The 16633-nt window shown below is 30.8% G+C and overlaps 2 protein-coding genes and 1 long non-coding RNA gene across 4 annotated transcripts; 1 reads left to right on the top strand and 2 right to left on the bottom strand.

The window, feature by feature from the left end:
- Positions 1–983: 983 nt before the first annotated feature.
- LOC112736594 (uncharacterized) lies at positions 984–3015 on the bottom strand. Of its 2 annotated transcripts, none has more exons than XM_072211094.1 (2): positions 2912–3015; positions 984–1916 (listed from the first exon to the last, which is right to left on the bottom strand). In XM_072211094.1, the coding sequence occupies exons 1-2, from the start codon at positions 2948–2950 to the stop codon at positions 1101–1103; spliced, it is 855 nt and encodes a 284-aa protein (XP_072067195.1). In that variant the 5' UTR covers positions 2951–3015; the 3' UTR covers positions 984–1100. The 2 variants fall into 2 exon arrangements, with proteins under 2 accessions (XP_072067195.1, XP_025641898.1); XM_025786113.3 differs by lacking the exon at positions 2912–3015 and adding an exon at positions 2055–2249.
- Positions 3016–11600: 8585 nt separating this feature from the next.
- On the top strand, positions 11601–13533 carry LOC112736596 (aquaporin TIP1-2). Its single transcript, XM_025786115.2, has 3 exons — positions 11601–11868; positions 12160–12410; positions 12944–13533. Exons 1-3 carry the CDS (start codon positions 11736–11738, stop codon positions 13316–13318), a joined length of 759 nt encoding a protein of 252 aa, XP_025641900.1. The 5' UTR covers positions 11601–11735; the 3' UTR covers positions 13319–13533.
- Positions 13534–13680: 147 nt separating this feature from the next.
- On the bottom strand, positions 13681–16141 carry LOC140177819 (uncharacterized). The gene is made up of 2 exons (XR_011869302.1): positions 14395–16141; positions 13681–14112 (listed from the first exon to the last, which is right to left on the bottom strand). It is a non-coding gene; the product is annotated as an uncharacterized lncRNA (long non-coding RNA).
- Positions 16142–16633: the final 492 nt, after the last annotated feature.

Raw genomic sequence — 16633 nt, forward strand, 5'->3', positions numbered from 1 at the left:
ACTCTCGACACTTTTGAGACGTGCAAAATTGGCTGCTACTGCAATTCATAATCTTATACTGTACTTTACACTCTGCTTGAAACACAAAAGTACAACAAACATTTGATGTTCTTCCTAGATCCTATGTATACATGTTACCACATTAACCTATGCTTTAAACAGAACCAACTCCTACGTATGACGTTGGCTTTCCATTGCTAGTTGGGTAGAAAATGTGCATCCCCAATCAAAGTATGCCTTAGGACAAAACAGAGAGAGAGGTTCTACAGAGAGGACAACTTGAATGAGACCGAAACCACTCGTCCACGCACGGAACATGGAAGCCATGGGAGCAATTTGGAAGATGTTTCAACCACTCCCCTTCTTCGAACTCTCCAAGACAAATGGCACAGTCTGTGTTAATCTGCTTGTGTTCTCCTCCTTCATTTACCTTGAACTGGTGCATTGGAAGAGAGCGAACAGCAGAAGATTCCAAACCACTGTTTCGAAACTGTGGAGAAGAAGGATCTTCAATATCTAATCCATCTCCATGTCCCCTATGAGCATGGTTCCTAGATCTCATCACGCATTTTAATACATGTAGGAGAAGATTCCGTATCCAGAAGTAAACCAGTGGAGATAAAAAAACCAAAATTGAGAAAATTAGGAAAAAAGTGTCTTCAGGTTCTGCAGATTCAGAAGACATCTGTGTTAATCAGATTAATGAAAGTGAAGCTACAGAGTTTCAAAATATGCGTGAAAACCAAAGCGTAAATATGAGCATCTAAGGACGGTTAAAACCAAGGAGTGTAGATTCATATTGCTGATTAAGAAGCATGGTCTTTGATTATATCATAATTAAATACTAATTAGTATTGTGTTTGTGACAGGCACAAGGGTGTTTCTGTTGTTAACAATAAACAAAATTTAGCATCCAAAGACAAATTATTTTTGGTAACAGAACACAAAAAAAGGAACCTTTTTTAAACTAAAACCAAAATCTATTGCCAATAATCAAATGCAAGATATGACATTTACATTGATTGCTGTTAACTTCATTTACATAGTGGAAAAATTAGGACTCAGGGAATGAAACTCTCAAAAATAGAAATTAATTAAGCTCATTGATGCCTTTGCCTTTTCCTTGAAGGAATTTGGAACCTAACACTAGGACTTGATGAACTCAATTGCCGTGCATTGTTCCATGATGATGATGATGATCCAGCAGTGCCATCAAAGTTGAGCATAAAAGCCGAACATGCCGATGGAGGATTCGAAGAACACAATAAGGATTGTGATGATGGAAGGAGCTTTGGCTGCAGCAATGAAGAATTCCCATGTTCTACAAAGGAATTAGAATTGACAGAATAATCCTCATTGATGGTTAAGTGTGGAACATTGATTTGGTGCAATGGTGGAGGGTTTCTCCAATTAGGAAGTGGCCCTGCAAGGAGAAGGGTATGAAGCAATGGACCAGATTCTTGCACAGCTTCAAGGAGCTTACCCTTTTGAGGCAAGACTCTACCTTTGGCAAGAAAATCAATAATCTCAGCAGCAGGATCATGTTTTGAGAAATTCATGTCTTGAACTTGAACCATGTTCTGATATAGATAATGCCCCATGTTGTTGTTGTTGGAAGAATCAACAACTACATTGTTGATGTTTGAGAATTCAGGAGAAGAAACAGTGTCAAAGAAAGGAGAATCTAGTGAATCATGTGACACACTCTTGGATTCTGTGATGCTTGAATAAGAATAATTGTTATTATTGGCATCAAATGGCATGAAATTGTTAATTAGTTTCTGTAGTTGAAACTTTGCTTCATCCCTCTCTTGGTATGCCATGTTCAACATATTCAAGAGTTCCAACTTCACATTCTTCATGATTTCAATTTCATGTTTTGCATCCTCAAGCTTCTGCCTCAATTCTTCATCTCTCTGAAAAAAGAAAAAAAACCAAAAATCAGAAACTGGGTCAATTCTTACTTATGTAAAATACTCATTGACTCTTGAAAAATAAGAACTTTGATATAAACACAATGCTGATATTTTGGCTGAGAATGAAACGTAAATTACGGGTTGGAATTTAAGGCGAATATTAAGGGAATGGAGATAGAGTAAACTATAACAAACAAAAGATAGAGAAAGTGATTTTGTTTTAGGGAAGATTCCAAGATCAATGTCATGATTTTGATGCTTTTTTCTCAGACATTAAAGTGAGATTTGACACACTAGCTTTTTATTTTTTGGTTTTGTCAAAGATTCTTATTAGGAAAGAACAAATTAAACAACACATATAACCATGTAGTATATATATATATATATAACCTATAATTAATTGAATACAATGTTCTACGGAAAAAAGATGAAAAACCTTCCTTGGTAAATAAGGAAACAAATATGGACATTAATAAAGGACAAATTTTCCAGAACTAAAGAAAAGGGGTAGAAAATAAAATAAAAATATGGTCAACTATGAAATTATGGAGCCTATCATGTTTGAAAATGGGCCCTGTGAAAATGTAATAATAATGCACAGAAAAATAAAAATATCTTCACTGAGAGACAGAACGTTCAACACAACAAACAAACAATGAAAAGAAGGGAAAAGCAATATTCAAGGACTAATTAATCCTTCTTTTTTTTTCCAGAAAATTTTAACATATGATCGATAGATTGAAGGAGATAAATTAAATGCAACATACACTATATTACTATATGTATTAAACAGAAAATATATAACTCTCAATATTTTGAATTTAAGTATTGAACAAGAATTAAACAAGAATGTACAAGAAGCATAAATAAAACATAAAAGATAATTGGGTATAAGAGAATGCATGAAAACCAAGACATAAAATTAAGATGGAAAAAAGTGAGAGAGAGAGAGAGAGAGAGAGAGAAAGACAAAGAAACAATGTGAAACACCGCACCTGTTGGCAAATCAATGCCGAATAATACACGTCTTCCATTGTTGTTACTTTGAAATTAAAGCTTCTAAGATAGTAGAAGCTAGAAACTGATGTAGCAGGAAGGAGAAGGAGAGGGAGAACGCTTAAAATATAGTGTATTCTCTCTTTTATATATAGAAGGAAGAGATGGAGAATGATGATGATGATTGCACCAAAAACACTAATAAGTATGTTATTATTTATTTATTATTATTATTCAGGGGAAAAGGAATGGACAATGGAGCTATATGAATTAATGTTTTAATTAATGCGATACTCTCTTTTTTCAATTAAATCCAAATTTGTTATTATTGGTATCATGTAAATTAATTAGGGAGGGATGTAATTTTGTTAAATGAGTCTAATTTTTTTTTGCAGTAATTAATTAATATGTATTAATATAAATTTTAGATTACTTGTTATACAAGTCAATGTTTTTAAGCTTATATTTAAGCGCAATCGTCTAATCAGAAATTATTTTTTATATTAGTTCAGTTTTGGTCATGCGCAGTTGAGTGGCTAAGTGTCTCGAGCCAGTTTGAGTTTCTGACTCTAGAAAGAAAAAAATTATTGTCTTGTAAAAATTCTCTTCAAAAAATAACATTATCTTAAGAGAAATATAAAAGTTATTTTTTGTTGAGTTCAAACTTCAAACACTTAAACTTTTATTTTCAACCATTTTTGCTCTGTTTATAAATCAACAACACCTGAAACACTCTTTCTATAAATCTTGGTGTTTCTGCTTCACATTTTGTTCTTTTCCTAAACACCCTTTGATAAAAGGTTTTAGTTTTTGTGGTAAAGAAAAAAAAATTATTTTTATAGTTGTTACAATAAGATTTCGAACTCAATAAAAAGGAAGGGAGATTTTTTATGAGATTTTTAAGGATTTTATTGTTCTTGAGCTAAAAAAAAAACTTCTGCTAGATGGAAGAGGCGGCAGGATTACATTTATGAAAATAGAAAAAAATGAATTCTCGCTCAGATGAGTTTTTAAAAGTAAAAATTTTTTGTGAATGTTATAGTGCCTAAAAGGTGGTGTCTATTTACTAAAAAGAGTTAAAAATTAATATTTAATTTAAAAGATATAAAAATAAATAATTTTTAAAAATTCAAAACTTACTACAAAAAGAAAATTAGGTAAAATTTAGACACCAAATCATAGACTCCATAGAATTGGCTAAATTTTTTAATATTATTTTTTAAATGAGTTTTTATCGCTCACTGTCCGAAAATGCTGACTTCACCACCCCATATTTGATCAACACTACTCATTCCTATTTTTGAGAATAACACATAACAATTTTATATCCAAATTTTTTAGTCTCGCCAACGGGTCATCATTTAATTTTTATTTTCTTACAGCTGTTGATTCCTTTTTTAATTTTCAATTACAACTAATTTCGATTAATACACACGCTTGGAGGTTATTAGTCATCATTATATTGTTAGCTCTTGCCTTTCTTCTCTTTTCTTTTTTCTCTTTTACTTTACAATATCATTAAAAAAAAAAACTTTTTCATATTCAATTAGAAGACCAATATTAAAATTCTATATATGAATTATTAGTGATATAAATTATTTACTTAAATTTTAAAGTATGTGATTTTATAATATAATATTAAAATTTTTTTAAAAGATCTAAAATTCGATTTTTAATATTCTAAAAAATTTACATTTCAAACCAAAAATAGTGTTATATATAATCATTTGTGTTTCAAACTTAAAAAATTCTCTTGTGTGATAATAAATTATATCTTTTTTTATCAATTTAAATTTCTACCATAAATGATTTTATTCAAAAAATACTGAAAACAATTGAAAATTGAATAACTTGGTATAGCTTTTACCTACATTCATTTAAATTGTTTGAAGACATAAATTATGGCAGATAAAAAAAAAAAAACTTTTTGTCACCACATTTATGAGTTATAAAACATAGATGTTGGACACAATTTTTAACATTATCTTGCAACTGCCACACTACCATACCCTATACTATACTATACTATATTATAGTATACTAGATTGAGATGTGATTGCAGTTTGAAGCTTGTACTATCCGATAAAACTGAAGGCTATATAATAGTTGACTTGCCATCCATGCCCTTAATTAATTGGTGTTTGCTATGATGGCTAAAAATGTTGTTTAATTATTAAAATAGGTTAAATAATTAATTTAAATTTAAAAAGTATAAAAGTAGAATTTTTTTAAATATTTTAAAATTATTATAAAAAAAAATTAGACAAAAATTAGACACCAAATAAAAAGCACCATAAAATTAATCTAATTAATTTCTCTATAGCTACCATTATTTTGCATTTCAATCATTTGGCCCTTTTCACGTTTTTATACAAGTTTAGGAACATGGCTGGAGGAAGCAGGATACCACCTCTTTATGTCCCCATATTTATGTCCGAAAATGTTTGGTAACCAAAGAAAATCAGCCAAAAACAGTTATAATTTGCCTTATTTAGCGTTCATTAATTGTTGCAATAATTAATTAATACCAAATAAAGTAAGTTTTGGCTATTTTTTTTTTGTCTACCTAACATTATCCATTTATGCCCCTCTCTCTTTTTGAGATAAAAACTTAGTTAAAAATTAATATGATAATTTTTGTTAATTTCAGAGACATAATTAATATAATTTAAATCTCATAAATTATTTTAATACACACGGTTAATATGAAGCCTTATTCTAGAGTTTAACTTCAACTAATATGTTTTTATGCATATAAATAAGATGAAATTTAAATTTAACATTTATTTAAACAAACAAATGAATTAACACGAACTAAATTTAGTAAAACAAACTCTTTTGTTTAGCTTATTGATGTTAAGAATCAAAGAATGTATTAAAGAAAAAAGGATTTTTTTTTTTTTTAAATCTTTGAAGAGAAAAGAAAGTAACTCTAAAAACAGTTCACACAATAGACAAATAATAAGTCTTTGTTATTAAAACAAGAGAAAGCAAAACTTCACTTCCCTGATCACTTACTACAATAATTAATTATTATGTAATTAGCTTAGATTGTGCCATCCTTTAATAATTAAAAACTTTGTTAGTGCTCCTCTCATAATAAATATATTATTAGTATTTTAATTGAGTTTTTGTTTGTTTTGAAGGAGGAAACGTACAAAGCCGCACAAGCAAATGGATGCAACATAACAACAAAGCTTTGAATACGACAAAAGTTGCTGAAATTAATTATCGTTGAAAAAGTGATTAACACCTTAATACGATGTATCTAGCACTATATGTAGCTGCATCAACAACACATGCACATGCATTTGTGTTCGTGTTTGTGTAATGTTTGTTCACATAATAATAATAATCTTTATTGTTTTGCTTTGTCGTCATTTATATGCACCTCCAAAAAGTTGACTAAGCAAATGAATTTAATTTTAATGTATGCAGTATGAAGAGGCAAAGAGCAACGCTCTCGTTTAATTAAATTTACATTTTTAGATAAATTTTTAAGTTATATATTTAAAAATTAGTTATTTTTATTAATATAATAATAAATAATTAATTATTTGTGTAAGGAGATATAAACCTTATTTTATATATGCATCAACTTATTAATTTGAGATAGACTTGTAAATAAAATTTAAATTTGTGATTGATTAATTTTTGACTTGTCAAATTGAGGGATATTGTGAAAAAAAAAATAAAAATTAGATTTACATTAGTGTAGGTATAATTAATTATAGAAAGCCTCTATATACTGCTATCAGATTGATTACATTATTAATTTAGGAGAGTGCTGGATAAACAATGACCATCTTAAACAATATGAACAACCACTAATCAAATAAAAACACACAACATCTTTAAATTAACCATCTAAATTTTAATATTAAAATAACAATATGTACACCTAGTGAAATGAACATTTAATATATCTATTATTCACATTATTTAATATTTTCATTGTCTACCTATATTTTTTTATTAATTTATTATGCATGTTTGATATATACGGATGAGATGACTGTGGTTAATTCAAGCAATGTAATTAGATCAAATAATTTAATTAATTGAGCTGTAACAGAATATTTTTCTTGTTTAACAAAGCAGGTTTCAATTACTGTCTATTGATGAGAAATTTGTAGTTATATATGTACTATGTAGCTTAATTTAATTTTTTTGACAAATTAAATCTATGAAATCGGCGTGCATGCCGCGTTATTTTTGACACCATTTCACTTGAGAATTGAGATTACTATACGTACATATCTGATTCAAATTAAAAGCAATTATATATTTATATCCATTCCTAAAAGCTAAGATTACGATATTATTATTATGGAGTTGAGTTCGCATGTTTGTGGAATGAAATGCACATGGAGACAGCAGATTGATTCATGTGCAGCATCCAAGGTTGAGACACGTCCATCACCAACTTCACTTCTCTACTTCTTCAATTCCTACTAATCACTAATCTATGTATGTTCACACTCACATCTCACTTTCAACTTTCAAGTTCAATCTTCATTATTGTAACAAATGCAATGAATTGCAATATAATGCAACTTAGCTTGTGGTTTGTTACAAGTAAATGCATGGAGAATTAGGGATCTCATTCTACGCATCCTTTAGGCTGCGTTTGTTTCTAAGAACAGGACATGACAAGACACTGATAACTGGATAGGATAAGACATTGATAAACATGATAAACAGAGACACGAAATGTTGTATTTTTGTATTCTATTTGGTGATAAACTAGAACAAATTATGAAAATTCAATTTATTCTCATTTTTTCCATTTAAAAAATTTGAGATGAAAAATATAACAATAAAAAATATAATTACGAAAAATTAACAAGAATAATGAAAGAAAAAATAAAAAATAAATTGTATCCCTTATTAGTGTCTCTGTGTCCTTCCTGTCAGGGTGGACACAAAATACACTAATTCAGTGTCTCTGGACACATTGTCTCTGTCCATGTCTCTTCTGCCAAACACGATTTTGTGTATCAGTGTTCCTGTCTCTGTAAACAAAGGCAGCCTTATATATTATATATTCACGATATCCCTCAATTCAGTAGGACAAAAAAATTAATGCGAATTAAAATTCTATTTAAAGATTTGTCATTAATCAATAAGTTATTGTATTTATAAAGCAGTATTCGAAATTCTAGTACTTATCTAAGCCATTGGATGAGTTAACCACTCAACCAACTCAGTTGGTTATATATAATCAGATGAGACTTAGCCAGGTTTATTTTCCATACATCAATTATTATAGGCTTATCTAATTAATTAGTTCCTGGTGTTGATATTTATTTAAAAGTTCAACAACAACAGTGTTTTTTTTTTTTTGTTTTTTCTAGGATCCTAGAATAAGATATTATATGATAACGGGCTAATAACCAGACAATGTAAATAAGTGGCCAAAAAACAATGCAAAAATGAAGCTCTTTTTTTTTTTTTTTCAGCTTTAGAACAAAAGTATAATGATTATATACACATATTGTTGAAGGAAATTAAAGGCACAAAGGCTCCTGTCTATTGCAGAAAGGGAGACAAGCTGGTGAATGAGTTGGTGTTTATTAGGTATGTGTGAATGTGTGATGCCCCACATGAAAACAAAACGAATCTACTCAAAACTTTTAATCCTTCCTTTTTAGATAAATAGTAACTTAGGTCAAATAATGTTCAAAGTAATTTCAATTTGCAATGATTTTAGTTAGATGCTTCCTTGAGAATATAAAAGAGTATTGTAGCCAAACTATAACATCACATGCAATTGCCTTATTCTTGTGTTTTTGTTTCTTGTTGATTGGAATCTCAAGAATCAACAACTAATGTAAAGGGATCGTAGTCTAAAAGTGTAACGCTCCAATAATAATTATAATTACTTCCAAGATGCATGACTTTTTTTTTTTTTAATTACAATGAAAATTTGGCAAGGTTGTGAATAGGTGAAAATGAAATTATTTCACAAAGAAGAAGAAATCCGAAGGTACAAAAATGATGGAGAGAGTTAGAATGCAAGTACAAAGTGTAAATCATGTCGCTCAGCGTTTGAATATACACTTTTTGCCAACACATATATGCTTACTAATAATTATGCTTTACTTTCAAGTTTGTTCATGACTTCATCATGTATATATATGCCAAGGATTCTGGATTTCTAATACTTGTTCCTCAGGTAAATATTGAAATTAACATTAAATCACTATGCCAAAAATAAATATGTTCTCTTTAAATTAATTTATTTTTTTGGGACTGAAAAATAATGCATGTTAGGCTATTAGCTCACCGCCGGAATTTTTTATTTTTATACCTCCTAATTCGATAAATTAAAAACTAATTTGTCGCGAATTTGAATTTATTTCTGGTTAACACTAAGTTGGGTTGAAATTTTAGGGCTTATATTTGGCCCATAAAACGGAGATTTGATTGAGTAGGCCCATATTTCAGACTCCCCTATAACAACTAAAGCCTCCAATTTTAGGCCCATTTAAACATGGACTGGATCAACATTGCAATGATGGGACCTGCTGAAGTTTTTGCTTCTGAAGTACTGAAATTTCGACCCTTAAAGAAAAAAGAAAATTATGTCCAAAAAAAAAAGAAAATGTATTGAACTCTATTCTTTTATTTTTCTTCTCAGAACCTCCTTCGAGAAAAATAGTATAGTCATAAGTTCACTTTGCACTAATAAATTTTATAACACCCAAAAAAAAAAGGTGATGAATTCTTGTTATAAAGTTCTCTAGATTCATCACTTTCAAATCCATGCAAATAATCAAATACTACCAATACACTCCTATCATCACAATTCACAAGTCACAGCACATACAACATCACTATCAAATTCCAAAATCCCGTTATTTCTAAATTCGCTATTTTGCATTGTTTCTCTGTTATCAGTTATCACACCAAAAGAGATGTCAACTTGGTTTAGATTATTCCCCCCTTTAAGCCGTCCATAATTAAATTAATGAAGCCGATAAGTTTAAATATTAAGACATTTTTGTAGGGCTAGGAACCAGGGGGTATATAATAGGACAATTATTTTTAAAAATTTGAAAAATACTTGTGGATCCATCATATTTGAGGACACACATTTAAATAGTACTTGGTAGCTATATTAGTGGTTCAGATTCAATCCATAAACTTAGGTATTATTATTTTAATGTAAAATTAGCAGTCGTAACTAGCTTTATGCATGATTTTATATTTATATGCTTATACATTCAAATAAATCCAACCCACTATGTTCCACCTTCTCCCAAAGCTACCTACTTATTTTTCAATTTTATCTAACAACTCACTTTAGCTAATACTATAGTGAGTAGTGACATAATGCTTAATTAGGCTAAGTCTAATCTTAGACAGAAAAAAAAAAAAAGTTGTTGCTATTTAGTACAAGAACGAGGTAACAAAATTTATAACAAAAATTACATGTAACTAATGTAACATAGTTATCATCGTGAATTTGTTTGTCCCTTCCAAACACAATGAAAATGACAATTATTATACATCATATATAATAGAAAAAATAAGGGTTAAGTACGATTTTAATCCCTAAAATATATATCGAAATTTTTTTTTTGTCTTTAATTTTTTTTACATACAAAATCATCCTTAAAGTTTAACCTGGTTTTAAAATTATCCTTATCTTATGGACCAAAATCGTACAAAGGTGGCGGCGAAAGCGGAGAAAGAGGGGATCGTGGACAACTTCTTTTTCTTCTTTTTCACTTTTTCCTCCTTCTTCTTCCTTTTTCTGTTCACATGAGTAGAAACACTCTCTTTCTTTTTTTTTTATTTTATAATTTTTTTGTATGGATAATTTGGTCTAAAATTTTAATATTTAAGTAAAAAGAATGATTTTAAAACTTAGTTTTAAACCTTAGGGATAATTTTATATACAAAAAAAGGTTAGGGATAAAAAATTTTTTCGACCTATACCTTAGGACCAAAATCGTAGTTAATAAAATAAATTTTGTACGTAGAAAGTAATATTTTAAGAATTGATTTTTGCAAAATCTTTACAAAATTATATTGCAAAACAAAGTAAATCAATATAGAATAAAGTGACAAATAAACTTATAAAAATTTATACTTTGAACAGATTCATCTTTAAAAAAAAATATTAATAAAATTTTATAAAATAGTATATATAAAGTTATAAACACATTACTTTTAAATTAATATCTATAATTAGAGTAAAATGTCTTTATTTAAACTAATTTATATTCATATTTATTATCTTAAAAAACTTTATTAATTTTTTTTAGAGACTAATTTATGCAACATATAAATACTCTGAATTTATTTGTCACCTTATTAGTGAATATATAAATTTGGGATTTGGATCCTCTAAAGTTTGAATTTCACTTTAGAGAGTAAAGTGTGATCTTCTCCCCTTGAATAGTTTCTCTTTCATATTTATTATTGGTCCCACCTATGAAATCAATGGTGAGAGATCACACTTTACTCTCTAAAGTGAAATTCAAACTTTAGAGGATCCAAATCCATAAATTTGGGTCCAAATGGTAATGAAAGGCCCCACTAATCACGAGTCAGTCATCGGTCGGTGATCCAGCCTCCATAGCATCACATCACACCGTCCACGTTGCATCACCAGAACAAACCGGAGGCCCCGACATTTTTCTTTTCAACCATTTTTTCCCCGTGCCTTTTTGCTCTACAACTGCAACAACGTTACATACACCAAATATTCAAATTCTAAGTGCTATATATACAACTAGTATAGGAGCAATATCACACATCAAGAAGCTTATTAGCAACCTAAGGTAACATTCGTTAATTAAATAAAAAAAAATGCCGATTTCTAGAATCGCCATTGGAAATGCTTCAGAGTTCAGCCAAGCTGATGCACTTAAGGCTGCACTTGCAGAGTTCATCTCCATGCTTATCTTTGTCTTTGCTGGGGAAGGCTCTGGCATGGCTTATAGTAAGCTCTAACAATCTTTCACATACATAATATTACAAGTGTTTTTATAATTTTAATTTAATTTTTTTAATTATTAGAAAAATATCAAATTCTAAATGTTTAATTATAATAATTTTGATGGTGAAAACTCAAGTACTATCAACTTCACATAAAACTAATAATTAAGAACTATTAGATAAAAATTTAGTTAAATCAATCAAATTATTTAACAGTTTTCAACTGAAGTTGACGGCACCTGAGTTTTTAACAATTCTGATACTAATTTAATGGGTGGATGTTTGGTTTTGACAGACAAGCTAACGAACAATGGCGCAGCAACACCAGCTGGTGTAGTGGCGGCTTCTCTGTCCCATGCCTTTGCACTTTTCGTGGCGGTTTCCGTCGGTGCTAACATCTCCGGTGGCCATGTCAACCCTGCCGTCACATTTGGCGCCTTTGTCGGTGGCCACATTACCCTCCTTAGAAGCATTTTGTACTGGATTGCTCAGTTGCTTGGCTCCATTGTTGCTTGCTTGCTCCTTAAATTCGCCACTGGTGGATTGGTATGAAGATAACTAAATTATTTCATAAAAAGTGCATTGGTTATTGGATAACTAAACTCAATGATTATGCTTCGTTACTTGAAAATAGTTATGATAAAATAAACTGTTTCCGTCAATCATTTAACTATCATATAAAAAAAAAAATAAAGTTTTGACATAATTTTATTAACGTGACCATTAACTTTGAAGGGAAGTAGTATAATTCTTTAGAAATTAATTTTTAAATGTTTTTTGAGTTGTAATTCACTAAAATGGGTGGCTGAAGTGATCTACACAGAGCATTCACATGTTGCAAAAATATCTATATATAAAATCAGAAAAAAAAAATATTATTTTTTTGTAACCTGTAAAAAAAAAAATTAGACCTATATTTTTAAAACTAAGACCATTTTAAGGAAATTAACATTTTTTGAAAATGATATACAAATTTTTCAGCCTTATCTAACCATTTTTTTTCCCCTTCTGACTAGTGATCATTAATGTTTCTCTTTTTGTACTAAATTTAAGGAAACATTTTATTCATGCTATTGCAGGAAACATCTGCATTTGCACTTTCATCTGGGGTTGGAGCAGCAAATGCATTAGTCTTAGAGATAGTGATGACTTTTGGGTTGGTGTACACAGTTTATGCAACTGCAGTGGACCCAAAGAAGGGTAACATTGGAATAATTGCACCAATTGCAATTGGCTTCATTGTTGGTGCAAACATCTTGGCTGGTGGTGCCTTTGATGGTGCATCCATGAACCCAGCAGTGTCATTTGGGCCTGCTGTTGTTAGCTGGACCTGGGCCAACCATTGGGTCTATTGGGTTGGCCCATTTATTGGTGCAGGAATTGCTGCACTTGTCTATGAGCTTTTCTTCATCAACCAAAACACTCATGAGCAGCTTCCAACCACAGATTATTGAAAGACCTGAACTCCTGATGAAGGGTAAAACAGTAAAACCACACACTTGAGTTTATTTTTTAAAAAGTGTGGTGGATGGCTTGTTTGGCTTCCCATATATGGATGTTTGATCTCTGTTGTTTTTGTTTGTACCTTGTAATATTTCCTTTTTCTCAACATGTTGATTCCTGTTTACTACTTTGCAATGTTCTGTAAGAAAATATCATTTTAGTTAAACTCTACACTATTTACATATGATCAACTTAAAGAGAAAAACCATTAATCTTGATACTAAAATCATTGGATAAAAACCATTAATCTTGACACTAAAATCTGTAGTTTAACAAGCAACAACATACACATTCTTCCAAAGGAGTGAACTAGTTTGAACAAGCTAACTTTCTAAGCTATTTTATTGAATAGGTCAATAACTCAATATGAATCCACAAAAGGTAGAAATCAGCAGAGTTTACAGAACTACACATCCTCTAGCATGCAAGAACTGCATTAGCTAGCATAATTACAATGTCAGTAAGTCAGAAAAGATTCGTATATGCAAATACAAATCAGTGTCTGCAGCGGCCCCATTAAAGAAAGTTATTATCTCAGCTTGATTGAAACTAAACTATGTGTGTATATCAGTATATGGAAGTAATAATACAAATTCAGAAGTTCAACAAGATGTCAATAACAACCAAGATCAATGGCTCCTCACGCTCTTTTCTTATCTTGGCACTTAAAGAGTTTTGAACGTCGCTGCTTGAACAAATGCAGATAAAGTTTGAGCCAAAGGAATGGATAAATGATAAGTACAACCTGATTCAAAGAAATGGATCATAAATTAACACTTCACAAAGATAATTACGAACAAAATATATTTAGCAAGGAATAAGTCAGGCCATTTATCATATAACCACTCTTTCTAATTTCTATTTAATGCAAATTAAAGTACCAGTTCCATTTATAGGAAACATCATATCAGTTACCTTTGTATTTTTTTTCTTCTTCTCTTCTTTCTTTTGAAGGGATAATAGCCATAACTTAACTAGTTACAAGAGTAGATAATTCTTGACATATCTAGACAAATGAAAAACATACCTTAAGGAAATCATAGTAGCTAAATGGGAGGCCTGAAAATGCAGAAAGTAACGTACAGGAGAGGAGAAGACAGCCGCAGCGTCACCAAGCCACCACGCAGGTTACTTCGGTGAGAGCGAGAGAAGGATAGTCGAGATGAGAGATAGCACCTAGGTTCTCCCACTAAAGTATAATAATAAATTACTTGACAATAAAGAAATACACATTTCGACTTATCTCACCTTAAAGTGAAAGAATCACTCAATGCAATTCACACTTCATCACCACCTCTTTCTTCTAGTTTCAACCGTAATCGCCACTTCCTCCTCCTAATCACTTCTTTCATCTCCTAATCCTTCTCCTCCCAATAATATTTTTTCTTTGAAATTTAACAAGGTTATATTTCTCACCTCTTTTGTTACCATCACCACCACCACCACCACCACCACCACCACCACCAAAAATGGCTTTTCAATGCCAATAATTTCTAATTGCGATGCATGCAAGACTTCTAAGAATCATTCTTTTATCGCTGTCACAACAGGAGAGCTATGCAATCAACAGCACAGGAGCAATAAATCTAAATCCACCCGTGCCATAACTAAACTGATAAACGAAGGAGACGTTCTTACAAGATTTACCGTAGGGCATGATTTTGAATTTGCTGAGATAGAAGCTTTAGTGGACACTGGAAGTGATATAGTGTGGGGACTCAATAAATCCCCACAAAAGCTTCTAACTTGCAAAAATAGAAGTTCCTTATTGTAATGATCCACAATGTAACCGCCTAGGTATTGATTGCAAATTATGCATACTTGAAAGTGTCCATTGCAGGTTCCAACAAGAATATATTTGCGGGTACATTTACAGAAATCTTTTTTAGTAACAAAATTTGGATTAAAACAATAGGCACGGATACTCTCCTGGAACTAGGCAAAATTATCTTTGGCTATAACTATTGGATTGTACAATTGGACTGAACCAGGTCCCTTCTCTTTCGTCAAACAGCTTGGTATAGAAAGATTTTGGAATTCCATAGGAAAAACAAGTATCTTAAGATTTGGTTTGCATAGAACAGAGTTCCCTAACACGTTTCACGGCATCATCCATTTTATTACATTAATGTTAAGCGTATTACCGTGGAGAATACTATACTACATATGCTTAAGAGAACTTTTGAATTAAAACCTAAACGTAAAAAGAATTTTATTGTAAACACTGTCACTAAATTCACATGGTTGATATGGCCTGCCTATGACCTCCATTCAAAGAAGTGCGTGAACATATGATGGAATTTGCCTTAAAACTTGATTCTGAATTATTGTGCTAAGCAATGTCCAAAGATACAATAATGAAGATTCCTACTTTGAAATTTCACTTTTGTCCAAAGATACAATAAGGAAGATTCCTACTTTGAAATTTCACTTTTCTCCAAATGTCGTGCATTTAGACTCGGATAGAATTTTCATACAGAAAAATTTGGATGTGTTTAGCTTTCATGAAGATAACTAAAGATAGTACTTCAATCTTTGGTAATATCCAAATAACAAACTATGAAGTGGCATACCACGTTCTCAAATAAATTTACTTTAAAGCTAAAGAATGCTCAGTGTAGCATACAAGACGGTTAGAAATAGCAATCAGATGTGTGGTAGTCAGCTGATTAAATTACCACAGCTAATTGCTATTTCTAATCAATCTTGTATGCTTACACTGGGCATTCTTTAGCCTTGAAAAAAATTTCCTTGAGAACGCTATATCCCACCTCATAATTTGTCATTTGGATATCACCAAACATTGAAGTACCGTCTTCCTCAGTTGTCTTGGTGAAAGTGAAAGGTAAACACATCAAAATCCTGCCATATGAAAATCTTGATCAGATTCTAAATGCACAATAACATTTGGAGAAAAGTGAAATTGAAATTTCATCGTAGGAGTTTTCCTTATTGCATCTTTGGACTTCGCATAGCACAATAATTCAGAAAAGCTTTAAGGTAAATTCCATCATATGTTCACATAACTCTCTTTTACCAGGAGGTCATAACCCGGGATACGAACCATGTGAACTTAGTTCCAGTGTTTACAATAAAATCCTTTTTATCGTTAGGTTTCAATTCAAAAGTTCTCTTTGGCATATCTAGTATAGTATTCCCCACGGTAATAGGCTTAACATTAATGTAATAAAATAGATGATGCCGTGATACCAAGGTGAAACGTGCCAGGAAATTTCAAACCAAACCAAATCTTAATAACTATTTTC

This window comes from Arachis hypogaea, chromosome 13 (assembly GCF_003086295.3).
Source record: "Arachis hypogaea cultivar Tifrunner chromosome 13, arahy.Tifrunner.gnm2.J5K5, whole genome shotgun sequence".
Classification (NCBI taxonomy): domain Eukaryota; kingdom Viridiplantae; phylum Streptophyta; class Magnoliopsida; order Fabales; family Fabaceae; genus Arachis; species Arachis hypogaea.

Coding starts and splice junctions, on each gene's coding strand:
- LOC112736596 (XM_025786115.2), top strand. CDS start 11,736: ATGCCGATTTCTAGAATCGCCATTGGAAATGCTTCAGAGTTCAGCCAA. Junction 11,869..12,159: donor AGGCTCTGGCATGGCTTATA/GTAAGCTCTAAC, acceptor TGGTTTTGACAG/ACAAGCTAACGAACAATGGC. Junction 12,411..12,943: donor AATTCGCCACTGGTGGATTG/GTATGAAGATAA, acceptor ATGCTATTGCAG/GAAACATCTGCATTTGCACT.
- LOC112736594 (XM_072211094.1), bottom strand. CDS start 2,950: ATGGAAGACGTGTATTATTCGGCATTGATTTGCCAACAG. Junction 1,917..2,911: donor CGGCATTGATTTGCCAACAG/GTGCGGTGTTTC, acceptor TTCTTTTTTCAG/AGAGATGAAGAATTGAGGCA.